General features: G+C 40.8%; 1 protein-coding gene across 1 annotated transcript in view; it reads right to left on the reverse strand.

The window, feature by feature from the left end:
• MMGT1 (membrane magnesium transporter 1) overlaps positions 1-18,254 on the reverse strand; it is a 45,191-nt gene that overhangs the window by 19,315 nt on the left and 7,622 nt on the right. Inside the window, exons 2-3 of the mRNA XM_085607923.1 lie at positions 16,351-16,403; positions 11,083-11,186 (exon numbers count right to left, since the gene is read on the reverse strand). Of these exons, the coding sequence (XP_085464049.1) occupies positions 11,083-11,186; positions 16,351-16,403 (157 nt within the window). The remainder of the gene's footprint in view (positions 1-11,082; positions 11,187-16,350; positions 16,404-18,254) is intronic.

Raw genomic sequence — 18,254 nt, forward strand, 5'->3', positions numbered from 1 at the left:
AAAAGCATCACTGACAGTTTTACAATTTCTAGCAGAAAAGGGGCACAAGGTGTCCCCTTCTAAGCTGCAATTCTGTGTCCAGCGAGTTATTTATCTTGGACACTCGCTGTCCAAGGAGGGAAGGCAGCTTACACCAGACCGCATTCAGTTAATAGCTAACATGCAAATACCCAAGACACAAAAGGAGGTGCGGGCTTTCATAGGCCTCACTTCATACTGTAGACAGTGGATCCCGCAATACGCATTTCTAGCAAAACCACTCATTCAGTTGACAACACAGGAGGCAGCCACATCGACTGTTCTCCCTTGGACCCAGGAACATACACAAGCTTTTGAAAGCCTAAAGAAAGCTTTATGTCAAGCACCTGTTTTAGCAACGCCATGTTACAGAAAACAGTTTACACTCTTTGTTACAGAACGCGAAGGTACTGCCTTGTCAGTACTCACACAGGAACAAGCAGGAGCACACAAACCATGTGCTTATTTTTCTAGTACATTAGATCCAGTAGCTCAGGCTCTGCCTGCGTGCCTAAAATCAGTGGCAGCGACAGCATTAGCAATCAGACAAAGCGATGCCATAGTGTTAGGACATCCATTGACAGTTCAAGTACCACATGCAGTAGAGGTTCTTGTAAATAGAACGCAAACACAACACTTGACTATAGCGCGACTTACAGGGTACGAACTTACATTGTTTCAGCCACACATAGAAATCAGACGCTGTAACACATTGAATCCTGCCACACTTTTGCCAGTAACCGGAACAGACCCACTAGCCCATGACTGTATTGAAGTTATCACTATCACGACGAAACCCAGACAAGACTTGACAGATGTTCCATTGTCAGATCCAGACCTGACGTTGTATGTAGATGGTTCATGTATGAGAACAAGTACAGGAGAGTTGGTGGCTGCTTACGCAGTCACAACAGATACTGAAGTCATTGAAACTAATCGTATAAATACTTTGTCCGCTCAAGCAGCAGAGCTCGTCGCTCTGACACAAGCCTGTATTCAAGCTACAAATAAAAAAGTCAACATATACACTGATTCACGTTATGCATTCGGAGTTGTACATGACTTCGGTGTGCTGTGGCGAGAGAGAGGTTATTTAACTTCCCACGGTGCCCACATTCAGCACGGACCCCTCATTCATGCCTTATTAGATGCGATACATCTACCGATTGCAATATCGATTATGAAATGCAAAGCACATACGAAAGTTACTGATATCATTTCTCAAGGCAATGATTTAGCTGACAGAACAGCTAAACAGACAGCTCAAACTCAAAAATCCGACATGACAAAGACAATAGTTCCGACGCCGACACAGTGTATGACAGTTAAAGATCCTACTTTTGACGTAATTGACATCCAGACACATGCTACATCAGAAGAAATAAAGAAATGGACTGAATTAGGAGGGATCCAAACGGACCAAGGATGGATGATGAAGGAAAAATCTGTGTGGTTCCTTCCTGATTCAATGGTCCAAGTCATTATTAACACTATCCATAGTCCAGCCCATCTAGGAGAAAAAGCTATGCTAGACAGCATTCAACATATTTGGTTCAATAAACATTTACGAGCTGCAGCCAAACAAAAGGTCCGTACCTGCATGATCTGTTGCCAGTTCAACCCGGGAAAAAGTGTTCCCGTAGAACAAGGTGGATTTCATCCTCCTAATCACCCTTTTGAAGTCCTCCAGATGGATTATATCCAGATGGAACGATGTCGAGGATTCAAATACGTTCTCGTAGTTGTCTGCGCTCTGTCCCGCTGGACGGAGGCATACCCGGTTTCAGATTACACTGCCCCGACTACTGCCAAACAGTTGGTTCGAGAATTCTTCCCACGATACGGTTTACCACGTGTTGTTCACTCAGATAACGGCCAGCCGTTCTCATCCGAATTAATGAAACACGTTTCACTTTTGTTAGGTTATCAGTGGAAATTCCACTGTGTCCGACACCCCGAAGCAGCAGGTCTCGTAGAAAGACATAATCAGACACTGAAAATTAGATTGTCCAAAATATGTAGGGAGAAAGGTGTCGACTGGGTAGTAGCACTACCAGTTGCACTCTTTTTCACAAGAATGGTCGCACACTCTCGAACAGGGCTATCCCCGTATGAGGTGATCTTCGGCAGACCACCAAATATGTGGGGGACGCCTATACCACACAAAATAACTGATATTGACTGTAATATGCTGACAGATTACTTGGCTTCCTTGATGTCTGCACTACAATCTTGTCGTTCACAGGTAGCTGCAGCCTTTCCTGACAACACTGAGGTGAAACCCCATGACGTAATTCCGGGGGACCTCGTCTTTGTGAGGAATTTCGACCGAAAGACTCAGCTGGAGCCCAGGTGGAAGACACCCAAGTTGGTTTTACTGACCACAAGGACAGCCGTGAAGATCGAGGGCAAGAAAGGATGGATTCATTCAAGCCATATCAAGAAATTTCATGGACTTCCTGCAGATGTAAACAGCCCACCTCGTGTGTCTTCACCCATTGACTCAAAACTTCCTTTTGTTGAACAGAGCAACTCTGAACACTATAAACTAAAGCTTAGGCCCAACCAGTCGAGCAATTTGATTGTTTAAGTCCTCTCCAAGGTGAAGCGGTTGAATTGTCTCTGACATGTATCCCTTGGACCTGAGTAGAGAAAGCACCCGGAAAATGTTGAAACGACAGGCGTATTGTAAATCACTGCGTAGCCATTGCATAGTGACATTATTAATCTTGTTTTTCTTAAGTCTTTTAATAATTACTGCAAGTATATTGTTGCACATATATTACCCTATTGCCAGAAATGTTTACAATGTTACTGCTGAACATTCTTTTAGTGACTTACCCCCGCATGAATTGTCTTATAGACTTGCGCTGCGCAATAACACTTTCATTAGTATGTTACATCATTCCCATCAGACTAGTAATGCAACTAATTGTTGGGTGTGTGGCCGGCTCCCTCCCTATCAGAATTATGAAGGAGTCTTGCCTTTCTTTCCACATCCGTTTTCACATAATGGCTCCTGTGGAGCATGGTTCAGCTTAATCAATTCCATAGACTCAGACACAGCAGTTTATCAAGACCATTGGGTATGGGGAAATCTGAACCTAGTTTTATTCAAAGTCTGTTACCCTGACAAGGAGGGTCGCCCCAAAGGAACAGGAACTGATCTAGAAAATGAAGTATATGGATTAGGTAACTTTACACCTAATCTCATGATTCTAAATGTCGAATCCGAAGTTGAACTAGTTCTACCAACCATGTCAGTATTCCCAGCGAAAGGTGAATTGTGTGTAAGAAAAGTTGGTTCCATACATATGGGCCATAGTAAATGCACTACTACAGTAGAATTCCGTGATCAAGGTAAATCTTCATTTAGAGCTTATCGCCACTCCTACTTTATCTGTGGTCAGACTGCATATATGCGTCTACCTCTAGATTGGGATGGTACCTGCTACATTGCATTCCTTTTGCCACCTGTTTTTCTAGCTCCTCCTGATTATCACAGAAATATTCATTTAGTACACAATAGAGAGCGGAGAGATCTCCCAATTGTCGATTACACTGAAACAGCATGGGAAAAATACACAGACTTCAATAAAGGCATCTTTCCCTATATAGGTACTGTTACTAATAGTAAGCTGATACGTAGATTAACTAGAACCCTTGAAGCAGTAGTGAACGAAACTATTTCCGCCTTAGGCAATTTAACAGAAGAGCAGTCTGCTATGCGGATTGTTGTGCTTCAAAATCGTCTTGTCCTTGACGTCATCCTGGCTGATAGGGGCGGAGCTTGTAGGGTCATCGGATCAAGCTGTTGCATATTCATACCAGAAAATTCGCCATCTGTATATAAGGCCATAACCCGCCTTCATAAGATTGTAAGCCAGATACACCAGAATCCAGGCACCTGGACTTGGTCCGGTTGGTTTTGGAGCGTGATATCAGCCTGGGGATGGAGAGTCCTATCCTTCCTAGGTATTGGCCTTCTCATATTATTCAGTTGCTGTCTATGTCTGCAATGTGGACCAGCGATTTGTGGTCTGTGTACCACATCGTGCATTCCACACCAAGATTTTCATTCAAGATCCCGGAAGAAGAAAGAAGAACAAATGATGCTATATGAACAGATCAATGGATTAATGAAGATTGATATCTCTTGACGGGCAAGTAGGGGACAAGGAGGGAATGTGGAAATATGGATTTTTCTGGTCAGTTATGTCCCCTATCTTGGACCCCAACGGTTCTATGTGCATGTTACAAGTACATGTATGTTCCCTCCAGTTCCAGTTATGAAGGCGCAAACACATGTGCGTCCACCGTCAACATGTCCTCTGTCAGATCCGCCATGAATAGGCCGGATATTCCATTCCTAAGTATGAAAGGCCACCGGCTTTATATGGTTCACTTATGCCATTTTACAGTCCAGGCAAGTAGGCCCTGATTCTGTCATCAAACTCTTCTTGCCTTCTGCCTCTGAAAGCTCGAGTCTGAGCCTGCATCTGTGACCATGAACTTTGTCTCATTCTCTGCGCGGCTCACGAAGCCTGACATCAGCTTGCTGCCTGCCAAGAACTGTATTTCACCTTCGAAATTATCTGCTCCGTTCCCTGCCCGATGCATTCCTGTCTAGTAGCTTAAGTAAACATTCTGCCAGCTACCAAGCAAAGGCCCGACTTCTCTGTCTTCATACAAGTAATTCATAGCCCTGTTACTATGGAAGATTCCGCCCTCGCATCTAGTGTAGACACTTAGACGCTTGTACACGCACTAACAGTCAGTATAGTCAGTATAGAATAAGATTCCACTCGAAGAGACCTCTCTTTTGGATAACATAGTTCTTTAAACATAGGATGTTAGATATGATTTGGGATTAGGTTGACTTGACCCTCCAGACTTCTGTCGCCACATGTAGAGCTAAATGTCAAGTCCCCTTCACCCCCTAGTTACACGTCAATCACACGTCATACTGCTGCGCGCGCATCTATGCCAAGTATTATCTTATAGATCCACCTATATATGACATCATAACCAATTATGTTCCTTTTTACTCCTTATTACACCCATTTTCGGTTACGCATATGAAATCGTCATTTTCCTTATCAATTGTTACGCCTACTGCATTCGCTTCATTGTAATGTATGTACTATAAAAGTCATTTCTTGTCAATAATGTATGTACTTCACTTCCTGAACCTCCGTGGTGATGGAACTTGGAGCAACCGATTATAATCGTTTATTGGAATAAAGCCCATTCCGAACCTCTGATACCACGGATTCTGCCTCTCATTTTACTGAGCTGTTTTATTATGTTTCCGTATCAAATTAAGTCCAGGTAATGAAAATTATTTACCACAAGTCGCCATGGGAGTTTTCAAATGAAGACAAGGTGGTACTAAGGAGAGACTAACAAGGTGATTAAGAAATCAGAAGCCAGCATTAACAATGGACAAGGACACAAGCCACTGAAAAATATGGGCGGAGAGTTGGCGAAGCTTCAAATCCCAAACTCAATACAGCATGGCTCGCAGAGCAGCACATGTGCTGCCCAGGCTCGACCTAAAAAAGGAGGTACAAAGAGGCAGGACTGACCACTAGCAAGCAAAGATTAAGGATCACTGAAACAAATGAAAAGCAAAGGTAAGCAATAGATGGGTTGGAACTCCACAAAGCATATACCAGGCCACTGAGAGACCGCGCAAGCACTGTCTTGGCTCAACTTAAAAACGTACCTCATGCACGGCAGTGGAAGGACACTCAGCTAGGTAGAAAAACATGGTCCATACTCCAGAGGAAGCACAAACACACTAAGAGAGAATAAAACAGGCACCCGTCGACCAATGAAAAGCAAATCAATGAGAACGGTGTTAAAACCAAACCAATGGTAAGTTATGGGTGGGCTCTATGCTACCTTTAAACTAAGTTAAAATGTCTAACAGGTGACAGTACATGTGCTGTCTCAAGCAAGATCTAAAAAGGTATCTCTTTGGATATAATAATGGTTTCCACACCACTGCCTTTCAACAACTGCTCCTCTGGCAGTGCTCAACTCACCGTTTAGGGCCATAAGACATCTGGCTGTGATTCTCAAAACTTTTTGAGGCAGCTCACCCTTGATGTTTAATTATCTTATCAAGGATGATACTGCAACTGTAGTCTATTCTCATTTCAAGCACAAAACGTGAGCATGAAGGAAGAGATTGCGTGATGTTGCTTGTGACAAGAATACTGGGACACAAAAGGAGGGTAGGCAGTTACATTTTATAAAGGAAGTGTAATTGATTTGTCAAGTGCTTCTTGGAGGGATTTAACCTCTTGCGTGCCCCGCCCTTTCCCCGCCCTTTGCCGGGCTTTCTATTAGCGGGCGGAGTTCATGACGAGATGGTCTCGTCATGGGCACAGCGCAACCGCGGCCCATGACGAGACCATCACGTCATGGGCACTGAAGGGGTTAAGGATGATTGGGACCTTCTGGCAGATCAGGGAGCATCTGTGTACTAATGTAAATAGCTGTTTTTTGGTATCATAATATAACATACTGAAAAGTGTTGATGACCCAAGTGTCCCGAGGTACTCCACACTGCAGACCGTGACCTGTCAACCGACACAATTTGATTTTCAATTCTGATCTTCAGGAGGAGACAAAAATCTTAAACCACCCTGCTGAGGCCAATATGAACAAAAAAGTACTTTATAGTATACTGTATGTACCACACACAGATGTATAGTAGTATCAAATAATCACCATTATTGAAGACTAGCAGCGAATCAGCGAGCACTGTTCTCAGAAACCATACAAAAGTAAACTGCATTTAGCAATGTGGCAAACCCATTGTAAGCCACCACCTTCTAATTAATTTTGCCAGCAAGGAAGGAAAGATAGAGATTTTAGGGCTGGAGCAAATGTCACTGGGTTAGAACAATGCCTAGAATTGGTTCAAAGATACCAAGTTTTATTTATTTTCAAGCTTCAGAAAGGGATTAGCCTTAAGGTTCACATGTTAATCACTACACCAACCTGCAGAACAGTTGTTAAAAGTAATGATTTTCTATTAGTCTGTTCTGATTTAGTTTACTTTAAATCAAGCAGCAGTCTTAATAGAAGTCTTCCCCAACCACAGCATTCCCCCCCCCCCCCCCCCCCCCCCCCCCGGAACTGAAAAAGATCCCTTATGAAAGTAAGTGCTTCGTATAAGGTGGCTGGAGTGAATTTTGATGGTTTCATTCAGCTACTTTGACCCTTAATTTATAACAGTGTTTCATATAGTGGACAACAGTTCTAGTTATACTGACTTTTGCATTATGTTTTCCTCTCCTTAGGAAATATTTTTCAAGGGGTGGACTGGATATACTCTTCAGTACTTATGGTTATCAATGGAGATCCACTGAAGGAAAGGTTACCTGTAATCCTGGTTGCCTTTCAGTGGAATCACCAATGAAATCATAAACATGTCTGAGTACCCATCATCAAAAGCCTCAAAATGGAACTGGAGGCCCGAGAGTCAAGAAGACCAGATGGATCTATAAATTTGGCATACTGGACCCAAAACCACAATGTGTATATTGGGCAATTCAAACTGCACAATTTTAACAGAGTAATGGAAAAGCCTCTTGCTGACAATTGATCTACTAGATGCTTCACCATGTCAAATACAGGTCCTATAGCTCTGTGCCGCTTGTTTTGGATCTTGTCATCAGGATATTGTCCACGTTTTTGGGGGCCCACACAGTCTTTGTCAGGGTCCAATCTCTCAGAGGGAAGTGTTCCCGCCTTGTTTCGAATCATTATCCCCTCTTGCTTTGGACTGAAAGAAATGATTGAGCCTTCTGTGATATAGACAGTGTTAAAATGAATCTTGATCAGCTTGCAGCCTTAAGGAAATTGGTGGTCAACAGTAACAGCACATGTCCAGTGGCCCTGAGCTACTGGACACACAATACACAGGAATTAATGTATTTCAGTGAGGCAATCAGGCTGGCCTAAAAAGAGTTACATGCTGAACATTTGCCTTCTTGATTTTAGCAGAAATAGAACTTCTTGAACATAACTACCGAAAAATCATTATTTGAAACCAACCTTCCCCCCCCCCCCCTCCCTCCCTCCCTCCCCCCATTTAGTTATAGGTTACACTCTATCCACAGCCATGGGTTTTGATTTATATAAACCAGAAAACCCTCCCAGGGGAGACTTATCAGTGGTCTCAAAATACTTGGGCAGCTCTGCAACTATATGCTTTCATTTTAACATTCGACTAAGTAGTACAAGGTAGCATCATTACTGATCTAAGTAGTGCCTGTAGCATCATTACTGATCCTCAGGTGATTAAGGAGCAATAACTGGATATTGCCATATCTGGCTGTAATCAGTGGACTACATACTAAATATTCATGCATGATATTCCAACCATATCAGAGAGGAAGAACTATAGAGTACATAGTCAAAAAAAATAATCCAGTATTAATCCACCTTTACTAGCCATGCAATACCAGAATAGACAGGCAGATCATGGTTGAAGAGATTCACCACATAGCTGGCACCCCAGATCACTCTATATCAGAGTCCATCCTTCTAGAGCTAAACACCCATATGGTTATTAATCAATGCTTAATATCCCACCCTTAACCATATAGAAAATTACTGTAATGCAGACTACCTAGGTGGATCTGGATCTCTCTCCCTTCCATACTCTTACACCCCAGACTCATAAGATTTACGGTGCAGTAAGCACAGGATGTTGACTGAAAATTAGCACAACAACATAAACATAATATGGTACTTGCGCAACAAATTATAATTGCCAGCTAGCTACAACCATTATCGGATCTATCACAGGACCTCCTCCATCACACTGTTAAATGCAGTGTCCAGTGATACCAAAACACTTGCCATGAAGAATCAGAAAAAACCCAACATTCTTCCAGCCATTCACTCCCTCCATGGTGTAGAGTGCTACCTCAGTAATAATGCGCCCTGGTGCTCTCAAATGGGATATAAAGCGCTATAGAAATACTACAATAGTACTAGAAAGAGCTTCCATAAAGGACCAGTGCCAACTTCCAGCAATCTAACTAGGTTGCCTTTCTTTCCTCTCATTTAAAAAAAAACATTTTGTTAGTGTTTTTCATGCCACTTTTCTTAAACTAGAGGGTATATTCAAATGCAACTGTCTTCTTTTTAAAGGAAGGCAATGAAATTTGGCAAACACTGCCTTCGAATATTAAGATTTCTAAAAAATGTGACTTTTTTAAAGTACGGATTATAAACACTAAATAAAAATGCTTTGGGATACAGTGTGGGTGTGACTATTCATACCCATCGCTGGAAATCCCTGAAGGAGAACCCTCTTTACGGTAAAGAAGATGCTCTTCTGAATCAAACTACTAGACCGGAGAATGAGACAAAGTTAGTGTCTGTAGACCAAATTCACCATGAACAAGCATTAGCAAAGTCAATAAGTCTCGCTTTTGGGACCTGTTGGCTTTCCAAATGGTTTATAGCGATAATACAGCATCCTTAATGCTGTGCAAGCAAGCCAAAAAAAGGGCCTGGAGTAGATGCACGCACATGCTTTGCTTAGTCTTTATTTGCCGATCAGAGTTTGTTCAACAAATAAAAAGGAAAAAAAAGTGAAAGTTTTTTTTTTGTTTTAAGTTGGTGGCGGAAGCAGCCGGGGTTGGGAGAAGCAACAAGGAGGGGTGGGAAGCATTTGGGAGAAAAACAGTGTTGCAGGTGGGAGAAGCAACACTGAGGATGCGGGAGGGAGGGGGAAAAGCAAACCGTCGAGGGAGAACAATATGAAACGCAGGTGGGGATAAAGAAAGTAGGAAAGGGAGAGAGCAAAGTAGCGCAAAGTGGAGCTAGGGGAAGAAGCACAAGGGCAAGAAAGTAATGCAAGGTGGAGAAGCACACAAGTTCGAGCACATCACGGAGGGTGACAGAGGAAACGCACATGAGCGAGAGAGCAACACTGAGTGCAGGGAGAAGAGAAGTACACTTGGGAAACAGCTAGGAAACACATGCACTTTCATGGAGTACTAATTAATAAAGAAAAAAGTAGTTCCTTAAAAGTGAACTGTGGAAGAACACAATTAAATTGTCCAGTGGAACATAAGTAAATTGGAAATGATCCAAGGGAGGGACACAGCTAGGGGGAGAAGGCAAGACATGGAATATGAAGTAGGCAAATTAGAATGACAGTAAAGCCCAGCAACGCGCAGGCTGCAAACCCCTCCATGTTCTTGGTATGCCTACAATATAGCTTTCGCAACCAGACAGCTTAACTTAGATAGGTTAGACCTAAAAATCCTTGGTTATTCTGGTCACGTGACTATATTTTTGGGAGTATAAATATAAGAGAGGAGCGAGTATTGGATCTGGAATAACACAGGCCACTTGAGGAATTAGGCTACTTCCACTTGTCTGCAGAGCTTGTATATCAATTTTTCATTCCTTCATTTTAAACTGGCTTTAACAAATAAGGGGCGTGCAACCTCAGGAGCCCTCTTACTCCTTTCGTGCCTCATCATTGTTCAGCTCTACAGCCGCTTACGTCACACCCATATGTCTTGCTGCAGTTATACCCATGGCTAAGGGGCGGCACTATCGTTGTAGAACTGATTGATTAAATGCCAATTCCAACAGTCCCCAAACATTTTGGCGCAGGTGCCTTAAGAAGTCTGATTAACATTGCAAAAAGGGAGCAGGGAAAGGAGTACAAGGCTGGAGATAAAACACACCACAGCAGAACAGGGTAGGTGTATGTATCAGACCAAAGCCACTGGAAGTGAGCTGGCAGGCCTAATCCAAAACTCTATGCCAGCAATTTACTTAAGGGTAGATTTCACAGGGAGGGTTAAATAATTAGAACACCCTCTCACATTAAAACAAATTAGAATTGTGTAACTTCCTTTAGCTAAAATGCAATGGAAGTATTCCTTTTCAACATAATGTGCCACTGGGTTTCCCAATGGTCAATTAATAGGTTCCCTCCCAGAAAAAAAAAAACATAAACCGAAATATGACAAGACTATTATACTTTTTACATGCACTGATAAAAAGAAAACATACTTATTTTTTAGTTCTGAAGTTGCATCCATGTCTTTAAATTCTCCTGCGATGTGTACAATTCCATAGCAGCTTACTATAAAAGCCAACAGTGTTTGAAGAACTATCTGCAAGATTAAACAAAGTGAGCATTTAGAGCTGCACAGTATAGGCATAACACATAAAAACAAGGACTCATTTACAATTTCTAAGCAATTTTTATGGCAGAAGCCAAGTGATTTGAGCGGAACAGAAAGATGGTTCACAAAATTAATTCACAAATGTCATATACACAACTGAGACAAAGTAATTTGCAGAAAAGAGAAACCAGGATGAACCAATGTGTTAAATATTGTATTGTAAAATCTTCTTGCTTTCGCAAAAGAAAGTCAATTGTAGTAAGGACACTGAGGCGGGGATTATGCTCTACTTTCTCCACTTTAACTCCAGCAGCTTTAGCACTTAATAACCTACCTTTCCCATGAACCAGCGGGCAAGGAAAGGGATAAAACCAATCAAAGAGTACAATGTCCCATAAGAGTCTAGGTCTTCCTCTAAGCCGCCTTTCTCTTCATACGACAGTAGCCCAAGAATATGGCATTTTTATTCCAGCTTGGAACTCTCCAGACCTAAAACACCTAGCTCAAAAGGTATTCATCAAAGGAGATTATTCAACCACAATTCCCGATTATTCAACCACAATTCTTAATGACAGATTATTATTAACCAAGAAAAAACACAAGACCTTGTAATACCTCCCGGAAATTCATCCATGTATGTTAAAAATAATATACAAATAGCCCCTTGAAGTCTATGGTGGGGAATGGTCTCTTGGAACTTTGGGTGGAAGAATCCTCGTCTTTGTGTCCTTAATAGAATTAAAAGCTAAGAATTTTTCATTCCATGTCAGGACCCAGGGCGAGGAATATGCTTATTCAACAACAAAGGTTCTATATATTTGCCAGGCCCACCTAAATCTTATTCTCTGTTACCCCCCTAGCTCTGTTCTCTGCACTCTAGCGCTTGGACGCCCTTGGGCAGCAATCGCGCTTTACAAATTACAATACAATACATATCTAGAACGGACTAAAAATAAAACCTCTTAAACATGGAATATGAGGACCAGTCAGATGCATTGATTATATCCGCCAGCCTTGCTCCGAGAGTAAAGACTTTTGAAGCCATGGCTCCTCTTACAGACAGTCCCAATGCCCTAGGTACCCATGTATCTTTTAATAGGGACTTACAGGGGGCCTGAAGAGCCAATTGTGGATCAGTTTTAGGGAAAGAACACTGGTACGGGAAACCTGGACAGCAGGCCCTCAGTACTCTACAATCAAAGCTGCATCAAAAGCCAAGCATAAAGTGGGGCCAGGTGTACTGCAAAAGAACCCCATATTCTCACAAATACTAATGATTTTTATGATCATTCTAGTCGTGACCAATTAATTATTAATATTGCACTTGTAGGATATTGATTGGATATTTAAACGGGTGTTTATTAATTTAGTTGGGTCACATTTATACACAAGTTTACTAAAAATAGACACTGTTTTGGTGTTTTATTAATCTTGCTCCTGTTCATTACTCCCCCAAATGAATGCCACCCTGCGTGTCTTCTCTCCCCACAGTGTTCACAGAGCATAGGATATTTTAACATAACTGGTTATTTTCCTTCAAGTGCATGTACTGTGAATAGACTTTTCTTCCTATACTGAAAGTACCAACTTTACAATATCCTTCCACTGGAAGTTTCGATAGGGACCTTTTAGCATAGACTGGTGTATCGGTCTTCGTTTAAAAAATGTTTCATATTGTGTTGTGCATCTCCAGACTACGCTTGTGTTGCTGTAGTAGCTGAGCTTTCCTTTACTTAGAAATAGGTTAGTGTTATCTGATTATGTTTGATAATTTTGATTCTCATTTGCTCAATAACTAGTCAAGCCATGCTGAATTTGCAGTTTTTACTCATCTTGTGTTAACAAAATGTGTTGAAAACCTGTAGGTTTTGAGAGAGACAGACTTTCCCCTTGCTTCTATGGAGGTTATCTGTTACATTTATGATTTTTTGCTGCTTATTGGGAGTTAGACAGAAATCAGAATTGTTTATGTACACAGGCTTCATGACACTACTCTGCATTTCTTTGTAATGCTTAATTTGAGATTTTCGTATAAAAACCCATTAAACTTTTCTTCGTTCTAGGACTACGTTATTGAGTGGTCCCGCTTGCTTATCACTATAATTTTTGTTGGGTCTAGAACAAGGGTGCTGGAGCGGAACCGTCAAGGTAAATTTTGGGTGATCCAAAATATTGGGGTGCATTAGAATATTGGGATGCAGCAACTACAATTGCAGTAGCAGAGGATGGTTGCCTAAGAGCACCTCCTCTTTGGAATAGGTCCCCAAAAGATTTCCAGTGATTTCCTACATCTTAATGCCCAGTTTGAAGGAGAAAAAGTGTTTTTGGATCTTTGCCAAATGATCCGGTGCTGGAGACTCTTAAAAGGTGATTTGCGGAACGTTCCTGAACGATTTGGGGTGAAAGTAGGAATAGGGTCAACTGTTTTGTAAATGGTGTACACATTCATGATGTATGTTGAGTATGTGCTCGCAAAATAGATTTCTGTTTTTGTTGCGTGCTGTTTGGTTATATTATGATGATTGTGGGTTTGATTGGTGGACTAATTAATGTTGTACTGATGTATTATCAATTTATGTAAACCATTTGAAGTTCAATTGGGTGTTTTGTTTATTGAATTCGTCGAAATCCAAGATTGAGATAAATTAATTTATTTTTCTGTAGCGGTGTGTAGAGTGAGGCACTGCATACACATTGATGGGATTCTTTACTAAGTTTTCCTTTTTCTAGGTTGAGGTCTAATTTTGGTTGGTGTATTTTTCTTGAGTGCACAGGGGCAAGAACACTGGCTAGGGCTGACTGGTGCTTGATTGGAGTCCGCAAAGTGTGACTTGTACTAAAGTGGTTCTCACAGGAAACAGTACAGTATATTATATTTAAAGATTATAATAAATGAAAGACACTCGCCAAACTTAATTAGGTACTGGCACAAAAAGTGCGCGTGCATGTAACAACCAAAAATTATCACAACGGAGAAAGATTTAAGAGATTTTTCTATTTTTTTCTACATTGTGATTCAGAGTTAACCTAGCACCCTAATTTCCGTCATTGGTAGATCTAGTGTGCGTAGAAATGCATACAATAAACGCCAATTTTTTTTCAGATTAGTTATAATTTTAAATTTAACATAATATATTGTACTGTTTCCTGTGAGAACCACCGTAGCACTTATGAATCCTATATCCTGGTTCCCATGGGCTGGAGGGTTGCTCTTATCTATAATCCTAGAAGAAATTGAAGTCACAGGGTAAAAGGCCCACGCTCAGTTTCCAATTTGACATTTTTGTTATCTTTGTTTCTGAAATATTATTGTTTGACTGAATTATTTAAGGGTTTATAAAGGGTTCATTTACTTAATTGGTTTAAAAGAGGTTTTGCAATAGTTCTCCTGTTCACAAATAAATCTTGCTATGATTGATTAGTCAGCAAGGGATTGGTGGGACGTCATCACAGAGCAGTGCTTTGACTGGTTGGTTGCTGGTGAAGCAGCACTGTGGTAGGTTGACCTCTGACAGAACCGTGCTGTGAATGGTTGTTGTGCACTAGTCCGTTTACAGTGGTTCTGAGACTGTTTTGAGCAAAAACAATGGGAAATTTGACCATAAAGCACAAGGTTACCATTGGTACCTATGGAGGGGCAAAAATGAGCAGTAGGAGGAACACCAGCCTATAAAATGATGAGCGATTGGGTACTATACATATACCTGGATTTCACATTGGAATAAATACACTCTACATGATCAAGTTTTACAATTTCCATTAGAAGGTACCTTTAACATTAGAAAGGTAGATTCCCTGAGACAAACCATGTAGGACATGAAGCAGATGCCTAGAACTGCACAGTTTGAGGCGCTTAATAAATAGGATCACATAGCGACAGTGAAAGAGAAAAAGAAAGCAACAAAACAGGTGAAAAGCTAATTTAAGCATTAACTCGAGAGTTAAATGGATAGGCAGGAAAAAAGTTGGAAAGATAAGATTGAATGAGTGAAAGCAGACGTGGGCGAGTCAACAGAAGTACAGGAGAGCCGAGCCCAGAGCCAAAGGTCTGCCTCGGATTTTGGAACCTATAAAGTAGGCTTTAGGAGAAACTGACCACCGCCACCACTCTACTACTTTTGTTCCATTTCTTGTGAAATTAGATTAATTAGCACAGCTGGTGGGAGCCTTAATTTTTACACACTCTCCAACAGAATCCTTAAAGAACTTAACTTGTTTACACTGGTCAAATTTTTCATCTGCTGGAATTCTTCCTTCACAAACCACGAACCAAATCCATGATCAAGCACCTTTATTTCACAGCATCCTACCAGAACTCATCTTAGCACATGGCTTACAACCCTTAAACAAGCCAAAAGGAGATTTCACTGTCGAACCATGTAGAGACATACAGTTATGCATCTCCTCTCTCCAATCTAAACCAACTTGATACCCACTTTCACAGTTTTATTTAAGTGTTCTACTGCACCATTTGGCTCTGGGTCTTTTTGTGCGTTATGTAAATACATTATTCTCACTAACGCTTCAAAAAGGAGGTGCCCGCACACGAGACATTGTCCAAGGAAAAAACGTGTTTAAGTGTGCCCGATTACATTAAATTAAATGAATTCAGTGTGATGAGGACGATTTATCGTATTTGTGAGCGCAAGCAGCAATATGTATGAGATATCAGAAAATTGCAATTATGGTAACGGGAAATAGGTGGGCAAATGTCCCCTTAATTTGAGTTTTAAACACCAAGTGCAAGAACGCAGGGGGAATTAAGATTTTCATTAGCAAACCAGAGACAACACAAACTTAGGTTTATGATGCAAAGCAAGTCAAAGGAGCAAAGGAAATGCTGGCAAAATGGCAGAATAATTCTCCAAGGCATTCTCACTATGGTGAAACAGGCAAGAGACTGGGGGAAAGGCCATGACGTTTGTTCTACAGGGTAGTGGAGGACTCTAATGATAGAAATATTAAGCTCCTACTGATTGACTACGCATGGTGTTGGTGCTACTAAATTAGTTTTTACTGGTGAGCACAAAACTTGATAGAACCTGCAAAGATCAAAAGGTGAAGACGGCAGCAAAGATACAAAGCCACATACGAAAAACAAGGGCATTCAAATATATGAAACCCAAAATGGAGTTGTTTCCAAATTACTTACATCTATTGGCAAAGTTTCATCTTCCTTTTCTGTTAACCGCATATATGAGCGATCTGTATTTAAAATAAAAAATACATTACTTAATACGAATTGTATGCAACTGGCCTATAAACTACTCAATTGAGTTTTAGGAATGCCAATTATTCAAAAGCAATGGCAGTTGGAAAAGGTCTTTCATTTCAACTATGGGATGCCTGAAAGACTTTCAATGTATTCTTAGCCCATAACTGAGAAACAGAGCTAAACCAATGGCATTTTTCATGGAATATCAGCAAGTCTACTCCATATCTAGTGCAAGGGCAGTGGTTAAGGCATTCCTCCACCCACTGTCCCAGCGAAAGTGACGAAACTAGACAAAGTTGAAAATCTTAGCTAAACAGGCTTAACTTAAAGGATCGCTGCCTCCGTAAAATCATGGTGGAGTCCATCATGAAAAGGCATACAATGTCAGTATCCAGGGCTGATCTTTAACTATTCGCTAGTGAACACACCAATTTATCAAAAGACTTTAAATAGACAATAATATCCCGTGACATTTAATTCGGTGCTTGCTTTTTTGTGAGAATGCAGTACATGCAGTCATCCAAACCACTGAAAAATAAATTACATTTTACATCCTTAGCTTTTTACATTGTCATCAGAGTACTTTTGATGCTCAGCAAGGAATATGTCAGATGTGGAACTGGGGATTATAACAAGTAGCCTTTTAGGTAAGCAGTTTGTGGGTAGTAGGTGAGGCTTGAAAGATGTAGTTGTGTGGAGCAGTGCTCAATGTATTGAAGTACATTTTTTTAAAGATCATACAAAAGCTTAAAAACTCAATAGGTGCAGGAAACAGCAGCCACCAATACAGTTCTCCCCCCCCCCTGCCCCCCCCTCCCCGAGTAGAGTGATAAAGGTAAATTACCTTTGGATAGTGGAGTTGCAGCATGTAGTACTGTCTTTAGATGTGAGGCAATGTGGCATCAGGTAGAATTGAGATATAGCCATTACACAAAGCCACCAGAGTGAAAAGGGGTATTTACCCTACTCAGTAAGCCAAACTAAAAAGAAGTTGAAAGTATCTCGTTTGTCTAAGCAACACATTCTTATACGAAGACAGTTCACTTATATGACTGAATAGGAGGCCCATCTGTTAAGGAAAATTTACCATAGCTGGCCACACACAGCATTTACTGTTAAGGGGCACACAGAACATAGGCATACGATGTTATTAGCCAAGATAGAAACATTCTATGCAGCACACTTCGAAAAGGGCAAAAACACTTCACCCCTTGGTCAACGATGAAAAAAAGAATATTTTAAGAAAATTCAAGGTCAGACAATAAAACCTTTTGAATAGCTTTAGATATAAAATACATAAAGGTGTACAGTGAATGGAGAACACTATTCCGTTCATTCCCAGGAATACAGAGGCAAGAGCCATTTGTTAGACAACCTTAGCAGATAGATGGCTACTTAAGGAAATGTTAACTAGCTACAGAAGCACACAGACAAAAATTTCTAGGTTGCAATTCACCAGAGGAAAATGTCGTTTTTGCTAAAGAGTATGCAGTGGGAATGCTTGCACTCAGTATCATCAACATATATGTGATAAATATTTTGAGGACAATAAAAAGATATACATAAGCAGAATTCTTGATTTATGTTTTTATTCTTGGCATTTTGTATTGATCAGTTTCAAGCAAGGTATATTGCAGACTTCCCCAATATTAAATTAGCAAATTTATTTTCATGCCTTTGTCACTGCATTTCTCATCCTTCTTTAGTGCAATATTCCACTAGTCCTTGGCATAAGCATAATTGTTTTTTATTATTATTAGAACCGAGGGCTTAATTTAATTAAACACATGTTCAATTTTCCTCATCTCAGTCAATATGTTGACCCAAAAAATCCACGCCGT

Source organism: Triturus cristatus, chromosome 5_2 (assembly GCF_964204655.1).
Source record: "Triturus cristatus chromosome 5_2, aTriCri1.1, whole genome shotgun sequence".
Taxonomy (NCBI): domain Eukaryota; kingdom Metazoa; phylum Chordata; class Amphibia; order Caudata; family Salamandridae; genus Triturus; species Triturus cristatus.